The sequence below is a fragment of the Pararge aegeria genome, chromosome 2 (genome assembly GCF_905163445.1).
Source record: "Pararge aegeria chromosome 2, ilParAegt1.1, whole genome shotgun sequence".
In the NCBI taxonomy this organism is placed as follows: Eukaryota; Metazoa; Arthropoda; class Insecta; order Lepidoptera; family Nymphalidae; genus Pararge; species Pararge aegeria.
Window position 1 is genome coordinate 3,495,485 of NC_053181.1, and position 15,009 is coordinate 3,510,493.

At 35.7% G+C, this 15,009-nt stretch overlaps 1 protein-coding gene across 2 annotated transcripts in view; it reads right to left on the reverse strand.

The window, feature by feature from the left end:
• The window catches only part of LOC120628233 (syndecan-like), a 406,497-nt gene that overhangs the window by 9,172 nt on the left and 382,316 nt on the right, over positions 1 to 15,009 (reverse strand). The window contains exon 2 of one of the 2 annotated variants that reach the window (XM_039896515.1): positions 1,077 to 1,263. In XM_039896515.1, the coding sequence (XP_039752449.1) occupies positions 1,077 to 1,263 (187 nt within the window). Of the gene's footprint in view, positions 1 to 875; positions 1,264 to 15,009 lie in introns of both variants that reach the window. The other variant, XM_039896506.1, reaches the window with a different exon arrangement.

Here is a 15,009-nt window from a genome sequence, read left to right on the forward strand (position 1 = left end):
ATAAGACACTATTGTCTGCTGTCCTAAATGTATAACGATCTAATTAAAATACGTTGTAAGGTTTTTTATAGTCAACTGTACTGGCAACACTGACACTAAGAATAGTATTGTGAATCATTGTAATTGTTCTCTTAACAATTATTCATTGTTAAGTCAACATCTCCTGAGGATGCTCCGGTGTCGGAGCGAAACGTGCGTAGAGGGTACATTGCCTGTACTGTAGTACATTGAGATCTATTTGGTGTGGAGTACAGAGATTGTAGTAATTACAAATTACACCACACAGATTCTCCTGCTTTTCGCGGAGTATAGCAAATCAAGCTTAATTTTCATAGATTAATAATTCATATTACAAAGTAATTTTATAAAATTTAAATAATTTAAAGCAGATGCTATCCTAATTTAAAAAAAGTTTATGCGACGACTTAGAACGATGGGTTAAATACAGCCTGAATAGTACGAAACAGTAATACAAATAAGCCAGATGTGTTAACGATAAGAAATGGAAAAGAAAAATGATTATTTCATTAATTATAACAAAATTAAATGTGTAATCATGTCATTTTTAAGGTTAAATATGAGTGATTGCACATTTCGTAAAGTAAAATATAATCTTTGTTTGTTACACAAGTTGCAAGATCAAATAAATGTCATAATTATTAATGTTCATGACAAAAATAACAAAAAATCTAAGCGCTGCCTTGACGACAGGCGTGAAGACTTCTATGAAAAACGATAAGAGGCCAAATAATATTCTCACTACTTATCAGTTATTCAAATGCAAACTATACGAATGGAGGTGATTTGTGTAACAAACCAAGGTCAAATAATTAAAATAATGGCAACAAAAATGGCATGCTTCAGCCTCTACTCACGACTGACTACATCGAACGAATCTACTGGTATTGGTAGTGGCAGTTCCGTATTCGGAATCGGGTTGGTCTCCGACTCATTGAACTGAGTTTCGGTCTCATTGCTGTCGATATCGGACTCATTATATTCGAGGTTCGGTTTTGACGGGGTTTGCAAACGGGGTTTGAAGTCTTCGTCATCCGGTGGCGCGTCCGGTGCGTCACCTGATCCGGCGCGGCCGTCCTCGTCGTCCGGGCCGGGTCCGGGTCCCCAGCCGGAGCCGGAGCTCTCGTCGATCTCTAGACCGGAGCCATCATCGTCGATGAAGAGGTTGTCCTTGTCGGACGCGAGCGGGTCGTCTTGTTGGTGCAATGCGCCTTCCGTCGGTCGGACGACTGCAGCGGCACCCTCCTGAAATTGAAAATAAATATATTTAAACTATTGCCTGCGTTCTTCGACTGCGTTTATTACGTTTTCTTATAACATGTAGTCAGAAATCGTGGGAGCTGTTTGCTCTCCGTCCTTTCAACTAATTCTATGTAAACAATCAAGTCGATTGGTTGCTGAATTATACAAACAAACAATAATACTTATGAATCACTTGAAGTTGTATATTTATTTAGGATTTATAGATATGTAGTGACATGCACATTGTATTTTTACAATGGCCGGTGTGTCTTAACTGAGGTCTTAACCTAAAATTTTTTATACTAGTGTTTCTTATTGGAAAATAAAAATCAATTACATCATCTCTATGAGTAAGGATTTAAACATCCTGTGCAATAATAGGGACCATAGTCAGACTGGTAGGTAATATAAAATAAAAATGCACAAATTAAAAACGAAAATTATATAAGCCGGAGGGGTTATAAAATCTTTAAACGCGAATATCTACAGTGGCGAGCACTGTAGATATTCGTGTTTCAGACCGAAAGAGATTTAATAAGGTTAGCTTGGTAACTAACCTCTTATATTTGATATACCTAATCATATACGCAGCAATATATTTCTTTACTGGTAATAGATAGTACTATTTTTACTTATAGAATATTAAAACGGCATAGTAATATAATAAAATCTATTAGGTTTTACCGAATTATTAGGGGTTAGTGTGAAATGCAAATAAATCATATCATGCAATAGTTTTTATAATAGATTATTATAATGAGATCAAATTACGTCGCAATCCGACAAATTAAAATGGCCATCTAAACAGTATTGAAGAGATTGCTAGTGGCATTTCTGCATTAAAAAATATGCATAGACGTGTACGTGTCCAGGGAAATCTTTCTCGAAGATAGATGTTTAACCCATTGATTTATGGCGTATTTTTTTCCAGTCGCCACAAGGTTCAAAATTAGAAACTTTGTCAACTTTATTTTTTTTACATTTACGTCAATTTTTAGGGAAATACGTATGAGAAAATACCCAGACCACCAATTACGGCTCTGTAAACGATAATGGCTTTCTAAATAATTAATCATCATACAAGTGTCATTTACATAAGCTGAAGTCTACAATCAATTATATAAAAACGGAATTGAATTCACTGTTTATCGGCCGGTAATGTTAAATAATAAATTAATACACTTTTATGGACACCACAGAGAAAACACAAACGCAAATAATATATAGCAAATGAGGTAGAAGCAAGCAAGTGAGTACAACTGGTAATATTAGAATCCAATTAACAGTTGTTTTATCAGTTCAACTGAAACACTTGGCCTTGATTTAAATCGAACCTCGATCTGAACACTATTCCAGAAGAGTACGCAAAAAGATTGAATAACTACTGCAACATAGATCTACGCGCTCGACCTATTTCCACAAAGTTCAACGAGGCATCAAATATGCACTTTCGGCAGCTCTATTCACTTTATTCAACGTCCAACATGACTTTAGTGAATACTCGACACTATTTCACGAAAATTAAGACACGATTGTTCACTTTTCACTGTAAAGCACGAATTAACTGTCATGAAAAGCGCGTCCACGTCATCATGAATGACGAAAAACCTATTGAATGTGCACGAATGACGTTTTTAATCAAAATTCACTCACCTTATCGTCCTAAAAAACTTCGATATGAGTTATTATTAGGTTTAACGTTTTGTTATTGGTTGTTAATAGCTTTTCTAAGCTTCGGCAGTGTCCTTTCGGTTAGCGTAAGTTGTGTAGTGACGGTAGGCGATCAATAGGCTTTTTTCGTGGGTGGGGGAAAGGGAGGTCGGCTTGTTCCCGCCGCTTGCCGATAGATGCCAGGACGTGGTTTTGAAGGCTTGCAGGAAGTGTTTTCAGGCTCCTACGTAAGGCGGCGCTAGTGGCGTTCTTTCAGTTCAAAGATTGCTTATTGTTATAATGCTTTAGCATTGCTTTAGCTATTCATGACCCTTTAAATATTATAGCTGTTGTTCAGAAGCTTGAGCATAAGGGGAGGTAACGGTTATCTGGTGCAGTTAAGTAAATTTAAGTTTAAAATATATATATTGGGAGTTGAATAAAATTAAATGACCTGTGATTTGGATATACCACAGATAATAAATAGCACTAACACATTGATGAAAATGGCGCCTTTTTATGTTATCTATGAAGTAGTTTGTAATACTTATTTAATGTAGGTATATTAATAGTAGGTACCTATCTCTATTTTTAAAATGGGGAGCGAGGTAACATCGTCGGCAATTAAAGACTTATCACGATTCTAGATTCGGTTTCATAAGAATACCTACCGACCTAAGTATTTACTTGAGTTTTGAAGAGTGAGACGTATAACTTCTAAATAGATATTCATGTGGCTATAATTGTTTTATTATTACTATTTCAACGAATGTTTAATTAAAAATACACTTGGGATGAATAAAAAAAGGAAGACATATTGAAGATAATAATTTTACGCGTTTGTAAATCTACGTATTGCTCTGCTTAAAGGCGACATTTTGATACTAATAATGAATCACACATTAACAAATATGTATGGTTAGATGCGTCCAGGAATGGCGGGTCCAAATTGACATAATATAACCGATATTGGATAAAGCTCATACTTTTTTATATTTATAATATAACTAAAAGACTAATGAAATTGTTCAAGATTTCAATAATTAAGGGCTAACTTAAAGAGGAATAAAAAAAATTGCTTTGTAATTCTGACAAAACTTCTTATAATAATATATAGGATTGTTTCAAGTTATTACTAAGATTTTTATTTACTAAAAGGGGGCTAAAATGGGAGCGTTATTTATAAAAAGTGGAGTTAGTATTGTGGAATGTCATGAAAGAGATAAATTTGCACATTCTAAGATAGGTTTTATTTCATTTTTGGTAGCATTTCATTTGTGATAGGGTATGAACAATTATTGAAAATTCCATTAAAAATTAAAAAGTAATTTATTTTATGTATGCTTGATAGTTTTGAATACGTCAAGTCTGTCGGTTGGTAGTTACTCTACCACCGCCAGTTGAACGGTTTTTTTATATCAGGCATTAGTTCATGATGGAATTGGTTTTTACTAATTTACAACGAAATTACACTGCTAAACTAAACAAAATTAGTTTTTGCTATTATTTTACCTTAAACTAATTAATATTTGTATTTTTAGGTAAAAAAAGAAAAGAAAATAGCTTCGTAACCAATTTTTTAATTAATTACGTTAGATGGGCATGGGAAAAACGAAACCTGCCAAACAGTTGTTAAAATGACGGACTCTGGAACCTTTATTCCTAGCATCGCAAAATTTTATTATGCCTACGCGTACATTAAACCCCAATTACTCACTTATAATGGCCAGTAAGAGCTATATTTATTTAAATTTCGAAATTGTATCATATTTTAAAACCATTACGGGCCCTTTTCGGTCTGTAATTGTAAATATTTATGCCTTCCGGAGCTGCTTTAAGCCGTATTGGGATTTGCGTTTATTTATATATATTTGCGGTTAGTGATGCAGTCTAAGATGCTAGGCTAACTATCAAGGCAGTTACATTAAAGCCAAATCTTGACCGGTTTCTAGGTTATATTTTACCGGAAGGCTCGGACTCAATAAGAGCGGAGATGTGCCGAGAGGTCTAATGCAGAGACGAGAAGAGATGTTTTTGAGCAAGGGAGTGTCCGGAAAGCTGTGCGGAGATGCGGTGAGCGTTGGATGTCGAGTTGAACGCAAAATGAAATTAGTTGCTGCTACTACCAGCTCTTGCGATCACAAACTCCTCTGCCCAACGAAGCGATTTTTCCGTTGTTGTTTTTTTTTTGGGTATGTTAGGTAAACGGTGGGTGACATGAGATTTACTAATAGTTGTTTTGGATTTCAACTAAATGTTTTTTGGGCCAACAAAGGTATACCAATTAAGCTAATAGTTGACATGAAATGAGCTAATAGTTGACATGAAATTAGTCAATAGTTGACATGAATTTACTAATACTTGACATAAAAATAGCTAATAATTCACATGATATTAGCTAATACTTGACATGGAAATAGCTAATAGTTGACATGAAATTAGCTAATTTCTTAAGACTGAAGTACATTACTACGAAATTACGTACGAAACTATGTAGCAAATATAAAACAATTAAAAATATAAAACATTTAAAAAAGTAATGTCTAGTACTTTGATCTAAACATCTTTGTATTGTGTTGTGTTTCTTAATTTTAAAACGTAAACAATAGCCGGCTTCGAATAGAAAAACATTTGACGCTTTTTGCGCTGACAATTTGTAGGTTCACCATCCTCTTAAAGCCGCTCAAAAAGTTAAACAAAGCTCTTTGTGGAACCTTTAAATATGCGATGAATTTCGAAGTAGGCGCAAAAGGCAACTGTTTAAAATGTACAAAGTTTAATGGAAATCCTCCCTGTCGCTGAGGGAATATTAAGAGGGTATTGCGTGGCTGTCAACTACTGTGACTACGCACTTAAGTTACCCAGGCTCCCTATGCCCGTTTTCACTAACGCTAGGCATCGCGTAAATCGAATGCATTTCGGTGATGTCTATAGAAAAACGTGTGTGTACACGCGTTATCAGATATACGAGAAGGTACCTACTTCTTTGGCGTAACAAGAAAAAAACCTTTTCTAAAAATTTTTCCTACGCCTTATTATTCTTATTCTACGTAGTAGAGAAACGACACTAACAATAGGAAAAAATATTTATAATAATGAGATATTTTAGCTCATTATCGGACCATCAAGTTTCACTGAACATTAAAACTTGAGATTTTTGTAATACCCATATTCACGAATGAATAAACGAATTAATAAATAATGAATATACTTTTATTGCACACCACAAAACAATTTGGCGGCCTTATCGCTTCATAGCCATTTCATCCGGCATTAGTATTTACCATACCCCTACCCCTAATCGGTTTCTACGCAACATCGCACCGGAACGATAAATCGCTTAGCAGCTTGTCTTTGTCGTTAGGATGGTAACTAGCCACCGCCAAATCCTCCCACCAGACCAACCAGGAGAAAATTCAGATATTACGAATTTCCAAATTGGCCCCCTGGGAATCAAACCCCGGACCACCCACTTGTAAGTCACTTGTAATACACACTGTTGATAGCAGTTATCATGGATTTACATTCACGACTTGTGTAATATTTGAACCCTGTATAATTAACCCTCAAAGTTCTACATACCTAATGCATGTCAGACGCAGAGATTTATGACATTATACATTTTCCTGAATAGTAATAATTACGCTTTCAAGTTTACGAGAAGCAGAGTGAATTGCTGTCCTTAGTAAAAATATTACCTCGGTTTACAAAAAACTCAAGATTTAAAACACTGTTAATGCACAATAATGTGGTTTTATTAATAGCTCAGACAAAATAGGAGTATTTTTAAATGAAAATTTGATGGTAAGAAAATGTATAAAAGGGTTTTATATATATATATATAATTCAAATTCAAATCCAAAATTTCTTTATTCATGTAGACCTATCACAGGCACTTATGAAGCGTTCATACATAATTGTTTACATAATTGTAAGGGGATGGTGATAACTTCGTTTGCCAACTTAAACCTAAAGCTACGAGGGTTCCAAACGTTCGGAACGGTTCTTGTTGGCTCTTCTTAGACCAGGGCATGGTCTAAGAAGAGTCAACAAGAAACTTAGCCGGGTAATTTTTTTTTTTTTTATTTATCACCATCTCACAGTGAATTAATATCAAGCTACAAAGCTCGAGCAATTCACACCCAAGCTTTTTTATCGTTTAAGTAATCCTTAACATTATAATAGGATTTTTCTGTAAGCTTACGTTTTATTTGAACTTTTTGAGAATACTAGTAATTGAGTAATTTACTATAAGTAAGCCCTTGACTGCAATCTCACCTGGTGTCAGAACAGGCAAACCCTAGCTTATCTAGTTGGTTTAACAGCTATACAACTAATCGGTTTCCACACGGCATCGTACCAAAACGCTCAATCGCTTTGCGGCATCTCTTGGTCGGTAGGCTGGTATCTGATGGACATGACTGATGTTTTCCACTAAACTAATGTGCCCCGGGACCTCCCATTAATACGCCAGGGAGTCGAGAAATAGTGTGACTGCCCTAGATCCTCCAACTAAGCTACGCAAGGGAGGTCTTTAAGAAATCGTGTTATAATCCCAACTGCTCCTTTTGAACAGGGTTGTGGGCTTAAGCTCTAAATCCCTTTCTTGTATGAGTGAAAAGGCTTGTATCCAGCGCTATGGCAGAATAGTTATACCTACAGTGTTTTGTTACACTTCAACTGAGACAACTTTTCAAATGTCAGAGCGTGACAAAACACGGAATAACTTCTTCTTCTTCTTCTTCTTTCTCTCTCTGGGCTTGTCTCCGCACTTGGTCGGCCGGAACCTTCCGTTGTACGTAGTGCCGCTGGTAGGGCTCCCCGCTGTGTCACTCCAGCCAGCCGAGCTCACTCCAGAGGCTTAGCAGGCCGCCCAGGTCGCCAAGTGCTTCAGGGAGTGATGCTGGGGAGCCAAGGTATGCTGCGCGTTGCTCTGCTACTCCTCTACATCGGAGCAATACGTGAGTCGGTGTTTCATCTGCCTCCATGCATACTCTGCACAGGGGACTGTCGGTTATACTTAAAATGAAAAGGTGTTTGTTTAGTTGGCAATGCCCTGTTATCATGCTTACTACCGTCCTTAGTTTATTCCGACTTAGTTTTAGCAGTTTGGTTGTTTGTTTGTAAGGTAGAGCCTTAAAAACATAACTAACATAACATAACTTAAACGTAGACAAAATAAATATATCCAGAGTCCTAAGTAATTAGGTAGGTGTTATACAGGGTACATTGTCGAAGATCTGTTTGGTGTGGAGTATAAGGATTGAATAAATTATAAATTATACCATACAGATTCTCCTGCTGTTTGCGGAGTATAGCAAATTAAGCTTATTTTCATAATATATTATGGATTTCCGCAAATTAACGCCTGCTTCTATCCAATATTCAGAAGAATTGTCTTAAATCGTTTTATTCCAAACAATGGATACCTTTTTGAGAAGGGTGTCCTAGTCAACATGGGAACCTTATAGTTTCGAGTATTGGCTTACAAATTTACCCTAACGCTGATGTGACCTTTTCATGAAAACTAATAATAAAGTTTACTTACCTACTAAAAAAAAAAAAAAAAAAAAAAAAAATACAGATGATACCAGTCAAGGTGGATTTGCTAACATTCACGGCATGTGTGAGAGTATGAAACATTACGGATTCTCTGTATAATCAACCCTCACAGTGGTACATACGTAATGAATGTCAGACGCAGTGGTATCATGTACATTTTCCTGAATAGTAACTAAGCTTTTAAGTATACGAGAAATAGAGTGAAACGTTGTCCTTAGTGGAAATATTAACTCTGTTTACAAAAATGACAAGATTTATTGACTAGCGGCCCCTTGCCACTTCGTATGAGTCAACCGTAAAAGATAGTCATATGATGTGGCGGACTGTTCTTAGAACTCTTTCTTCTTCCTTAGATTCGTCATTTCGGCGTAAAGTTTGCCGTTTACGTCGCACGCGGAATCTCTGCAGTTTTGGCAACATTTCTCATAATTTTTTCTCATTGATGATCGTGGTATTGGTCGTAGCGTGATGTTCTATTGTAGCCTTAAGCCAACACAACAATATATCCAATTCGAAGCAGCAGTTTCTGATATTATAGCGTTAAACCAAGCAAACTCAAAAGCTGTATAGTAATTAGTGCACTATATTGAATGACGGCGATTTTACATTTAAAATTTTTAAATTATTATAATTTTTTTTAAAGCGGCTATAGTACACTGTATAGTCAGTATAGTCAAAGTAGAAAAAATTTTACCTACTTGGTAAAAATGTGTAGTTGTGAAAATTCAACTATCTGGTTTGGACGACCTCCCTGGCCCTAGTGAGCGTTGAGCGCTATGAATATAAGTAGGAGACCTCCTACTTATATTCATAGCGCTCACCGCCCCTGCTGGGTTCGATTCCCAGCAGGGGCAATTTGGCAATATATAATTTCTGAAATTCTCTGGTCTGTTCCAAACTCCCAAACAGGTTAGCCTGCTGCCATCTTAGACCGCATTATCACTTATCACCAGGTGAGATTGCAGTCAAGGACTAACTTGTAGTGGAAAAAAACGGATGAAGGTCGGTGAACGGATGAGATGCTGCACACAGACAGACAGAGGAAGCTTAGTCAAAGTCAAAGTCAAATATTTCTTTATTCAAATAGGCACATAGATGGCACTTTTGATGCGTTATTATATAAAATGTGTACATAGCAGTGAGTAGTGATGGCGATAACTACAATCGTAAACTTAAAACTAAAGCTACGAGCGTTCCAATCGCGCCCTGGTCTAAGAAGAAGCCCACAACAAACTTAGCCGGGTGTTCTTTTTGTTATCACCATCTCACATTGTCATTAGAAAATATTTAAGAAGCAACCTGGTTAGAGCAATTGTTTACACCTAAGCTTTTTTGTCGTTTACGTAATCCTTTATACTATAATATGACTTTTCTATAAGCTTTCGCTAAATACAAACTTTGAACTTCTTTAGTGACATCCCCTGAATATCTACCGGTAATTTATTGTAAAATTGTATACAATTTCCTTTAAATGAATTGCTTATTTTATTTTTGCTTCTACGAGTAGTGTTCAAATTATTGCAGTCATTTTTGTGAACATACATTAAATTTTCAAATATGTATTGGCTATAGAGTGTCATTATTTTAACTTAGTAATAGTGACTCTTCGGTTACGGAGCCCTAGTAGGACTAACTGCACGGGTCCACCATTCAAAGCAATAGCAATAAGCCCGGAATAAATAGGTTTTAACCTAAAACTAATAACGAATAAAGATCTCAAAACTGGTCAAGTGTATGACTATAAAATCAAAGTACTATGTAAATAAAATCAAGTGAAAAAATTTGTCTAATGTAGACTAATTTTTTCACTTGATTTTATTTGCTGATGGAATCGAATCAATAAACGACCGTTTGAGCGTGCAAAATGCTATTTGTTACGCTGTTGGCGCCCAGCGTGGTACAAACTACCAACGCTCGTTTATAGCGTTAAATCACGGTAGGAAACGATAAAAGTGACTTTGCTATACAGAATTAACTACCCTCACTCTCGTAATATAATTAAGTTATACTTACTCAGTTCAGATATACAACAACAACATGAAGGTACAAAACTGCTTTACAATCTAAGTGTAAAAGTATAATTTGTCTGCTTAATAAATATGGAAATAAATTCACTCTTAACGTCTGTCAGTAGGTCATTAAACTTATTAATAGCAAAATAAGATTTTTTTTTTTAATTGGTTTATTAAATAAGGAATAACAGAACTTCGCTTTAGATCTATCCGATGAAAACCACGCTTTTTTAGGAATCATAAGTTAGGAACAAAAGTTACCCCAACTTTTTTTTCAAGGTGCTGGAATCGCGACCCCGCACAGTTAAACGCAGCGTTGGTCGGCCCCCACCGAGGTGGACAGACTACATCAAACGAGTCGCTGGGAGCCGCTGGAAACAAGCGGCCCAGGACCGGAGATTTTGTACAAAAGACCTATGTCCACCCTAGTGACGCTGAACAAATGACAGAGTTAAATGGAGTATGTGGCAACCGACTACGTCTATTTGTTAAACATAACACGCTATGAGTGTTTCGGTCGCTAAGAGGAAGCCAACGACATCTAAATCTTCAAAATCGGCCCAATAGCTGCTTCACAAAATGAGAACATATAGTCTGTCAAACACACTACCGTACTACAGTCGGCTAAAAAATAAAGGCTGTAACATCTGCTGTTACAGGCAATGGCCCGGAATAGAGTCGGCTTCCCTAAGAATCAGGTCACGGCATTTCTGTCCACGAGTGTTATTACACTACTTCTACAGTTTCATTTGACTGAACAAAAGAATTAAATACGAACTTTATGTAAGTAATTTCAGGGGGTAATTTTGTTTACGTATAATTTTATTGCTGTATTTTTTTAATTGTTGTTTTTTTTTGTATATACAGTGTAAACTCCATGTAACGTCCCTCGATTTAAAAACGAACTCCCTAAAGCGTCGAAATTAATAGGTTTTGGTTGGTTTAGCTGGTCTTCCATACAATGATACACTCTACATAGCATTACAACCACCCTAAATAACGACAAAAATTGAGTAATAAAGTACTCTTTAAGTTGCTAAAAACTGCGAAGCTGTGTACGTTTTGTTTTAAACTCGATCTTCGGCGTCATCCATACGAACTTTCTAAGAAGTTCGTTGTTTTGTTTACAAATTGGGATTGCTTGCAAGATGCCGCAATATCGCAAGATATGAATAAAATAAGTAAAAAAATTCAACTAAATTACTGGTGCAGGAAAAGACGTCAGACAAAAATAACAGACTATACGCAATAGCATGCTGATTATATACGCTGATTTTCTTCTCTCCATTTAACGACAACTCTTTATAACGCCATAAAATGCACAGTCCCTTCAGTGTCGTTACATAGAGTTTACACTGTATATATATATAAGTTTAAGTTAACTTTAGCTTCGTTTTTTATTACATTAAAATATTAAACTGTGGTCAGTAGATGGCTACGCATTTCCGTGGTGTCACCTGCTTACAAGGTGTCAACTGAAAATCAGCGCTCTATGTTCCCAGTGGCGCATGCAGCACAATGCTGAGCTGGCACCTTTTCTTTAAGTTGGGCCACACATAATATATGTGGTGTTGTTAATATTGTAATGTGTGGCGCAATGTAAAAAAATTTTTTTTTCGTTTTTTCTCTCTCATAAAAATATTATGATTAATTGGTGAAGTCTTTTCACTTTGGAGCGACAAAGATCTTAATTCAAAACATCATCTTCTTTCTTGCATGAAAGAGGAGATCTGTTTCCAGCAGTAGCGATCTAAGGAAATAGAACAAACAAGAAAATAGTTCGTACATAAGATATCTCGTATAGTTCAATTAATATATAAATATGTGACCCATTGAACTTCGTATCATGTTACGAACGTCATGCATTGAAAGTAATCCAAAGTGGCCTTTGGCCTTCTATACAAAATTACCAAATTTCCAAATTACCAATTTTTCTTGCCTGTTTCCGTGGAATGTTTTCCTGAATTCAGTGAAAACACAACATTAGAGAATTAAAATTAGTTGAAGCATTTTAGAATTATTGAGTGACGTATTAGTTGAGTGTTATTTTTGTATTCATAGAAGATATAGTATTATATAGATATACATATATATAGTGCCGTGTGGTGTCTTGTCTCCCCACGGGTGTCGTACGAGGCGACTAAGAGAATATAACGGATTGCGAGCCGGAGCGTATTCTGTGCTATTACTATCATCTACGGCCCATTTCCCAGTAAGGAGATTAAGAGCAAACCCTTCTGTTGGGAGAGGTTTTTAGTCCACTAGTGGACTGTTATAGGCTATAGATGAAATTGACAGAAACAGACAGCTAACCTCGTTGTTCTAACTAATAGTTTGTGGTAGACTACAATCTTAAAGGAGTTTCCACTTGAAACCTCCGAGGCGCGCATAAAATTTATTATTTAGCTGTATGACGTCGCTTCCTTAACATGTTTTTGACGTCGCCAGTGTTCGTATTTCGAGTCTTTTTCCTCACCGCTATATGAGTACGTTTCACTTCAACAATGCTTCATTTATTATCAAAATCTACTCTAGTGTATTTTCATTTGGGGAGTAGGAACAGAGTATCCCTACTACCCAAGATAAATAGGACGGCACGACAATGAAATTAAATAACTATACATTAAAATATATAGATACCCCTACACAAAATAAAAAATGTAATCCGCCATTTTGTTGTGGCGGCCATCTTGGATTTGAAATTTGTCATATTGTAGTCAAGGCCTTTAACTTGATACCCATATTGAGGGAGTCGTGAAAAAATATATAATCCGCCATTTTGCAGCGACTGCCATCTTGGACGGATTTTCTTCAAAAATACTTAAAAACACTTCCGATTAACTCACCTTTCTACGATGCTACACACGCACAGACATGTCAAATATATAAAACGCCGTCGTTTTCGCGTCGGGTATTAAAAAAATATATAATGCTCTATGGTTTTTGGGGAACATGAATATTTTGCATGTAACAATTAGTTATTATTAATTCCCAAGGAGGGTTTGCATTAAAGTACGAGTATAATATAAGTTATAAGTGGGGATTAAAACATTTTTAAAACTCCATTTCTAAAGAATGCGAATAAGAATCATACTGAGAGTTCTTTAATTTTCTGTGAATTAAACTTTCAGCCACTGAATGGTATGCCCAGGAAAAGCGGTCCAGCTTCCTCCGTGAACGAGGTCAAGATAGTTACGGTCAATATTCACACTACTTTTGAAACTAGATCGAATCTGGCTTGCGGTCAAAAAGAATGGGTTATGTTTGGGGTAACCGTTAAGTTCGTCGTATAAAATTGGTGAAGATCTTCGGCGAATAAGGACGAAACTTCTCAACAGACAGTAGTATAAAGTAATATTTAAACGTAAAAATTTGAATGAATGTTTTTTACTAAATGGGATTAAATGTAGCACAGATAGATTGTACTCTGGAATAGAACATAGACTACTTTTTATCCTGGACAATGCACGGTTTCCGTTAGATGGATTTTTGTTTTTCATACAACATTTATCTACATGTAATTTGCGTAGTGCCAGTTCCGGAATCACGAAATAACATAGGTATGCCAATAAAAAATTCCACGCGAACCAAGTCGCGGGCAATCACTAGTCATAATGAAATACTAACAAGTAATGCAATAGTTTAGTCTTTTCGTAGGTTATTTATATTAGAATTATAAAAGTCCAGATGTCTCGTCTAATATATTATATACCCATAGGTAATGAGAACACCAAACTGAAATAGCAGTTCCAAAATTCGATTTATTATGTTATTATGTTATTATGTTATGATGTTATTATTCGACTGTTCCCGTCAAGTTGTTAGTTTTTTCCTTAAACACTACCGAAAAACACTACCACTAAAGAAAATTGGACTCTGATTAAACTTATAATTTATAACTCATATATTTATTTAAAAGATAGCTAAACCATAACACGTGTTTAAAACTATTGTCTGACTATCTATTTGGCCAAGCCAATCTTTGGATCAGTTGAATTTATTACTAATCACTCGTAGTTAGGTAGGAAGACGACTTTACAAGGTTCAGGATACAAAAACCGAAAAAGAAAAATAAAAAAAACAGACCAAACGACATCAATGACTCTCAAACACGACCATTAAATTGTATAATAGAGTTCATTTTGTTTTTTATACTGTCAATAACTTTATTATTTTAATATTACAATCTAAGCAATAATTTAATTCTTAAACAAAAATAACCTAAGCTAACCTATCATGTACCGAAATAAAACGAAATAGCATACGAAGCATATCACCTAAGATGCTGGCAGCGTACCCAGCCCGCTTCGCCGTGCTAGATTTTTCTTTATTTTATTTAAACAATAAACTTACATCATTAAATTTTTAGTCTCATAATATATTAAATCATTTATTTCCCTCCGTATTCATTCTCTTCTATTCTCTTCTCGAGCGGGTGAAGATCATTATCTACACCCATGTACACCCAACAATAGAATATCATCATAGTAAATAAAAGCTGTATTTGACAGTTTGACAGTTCAAA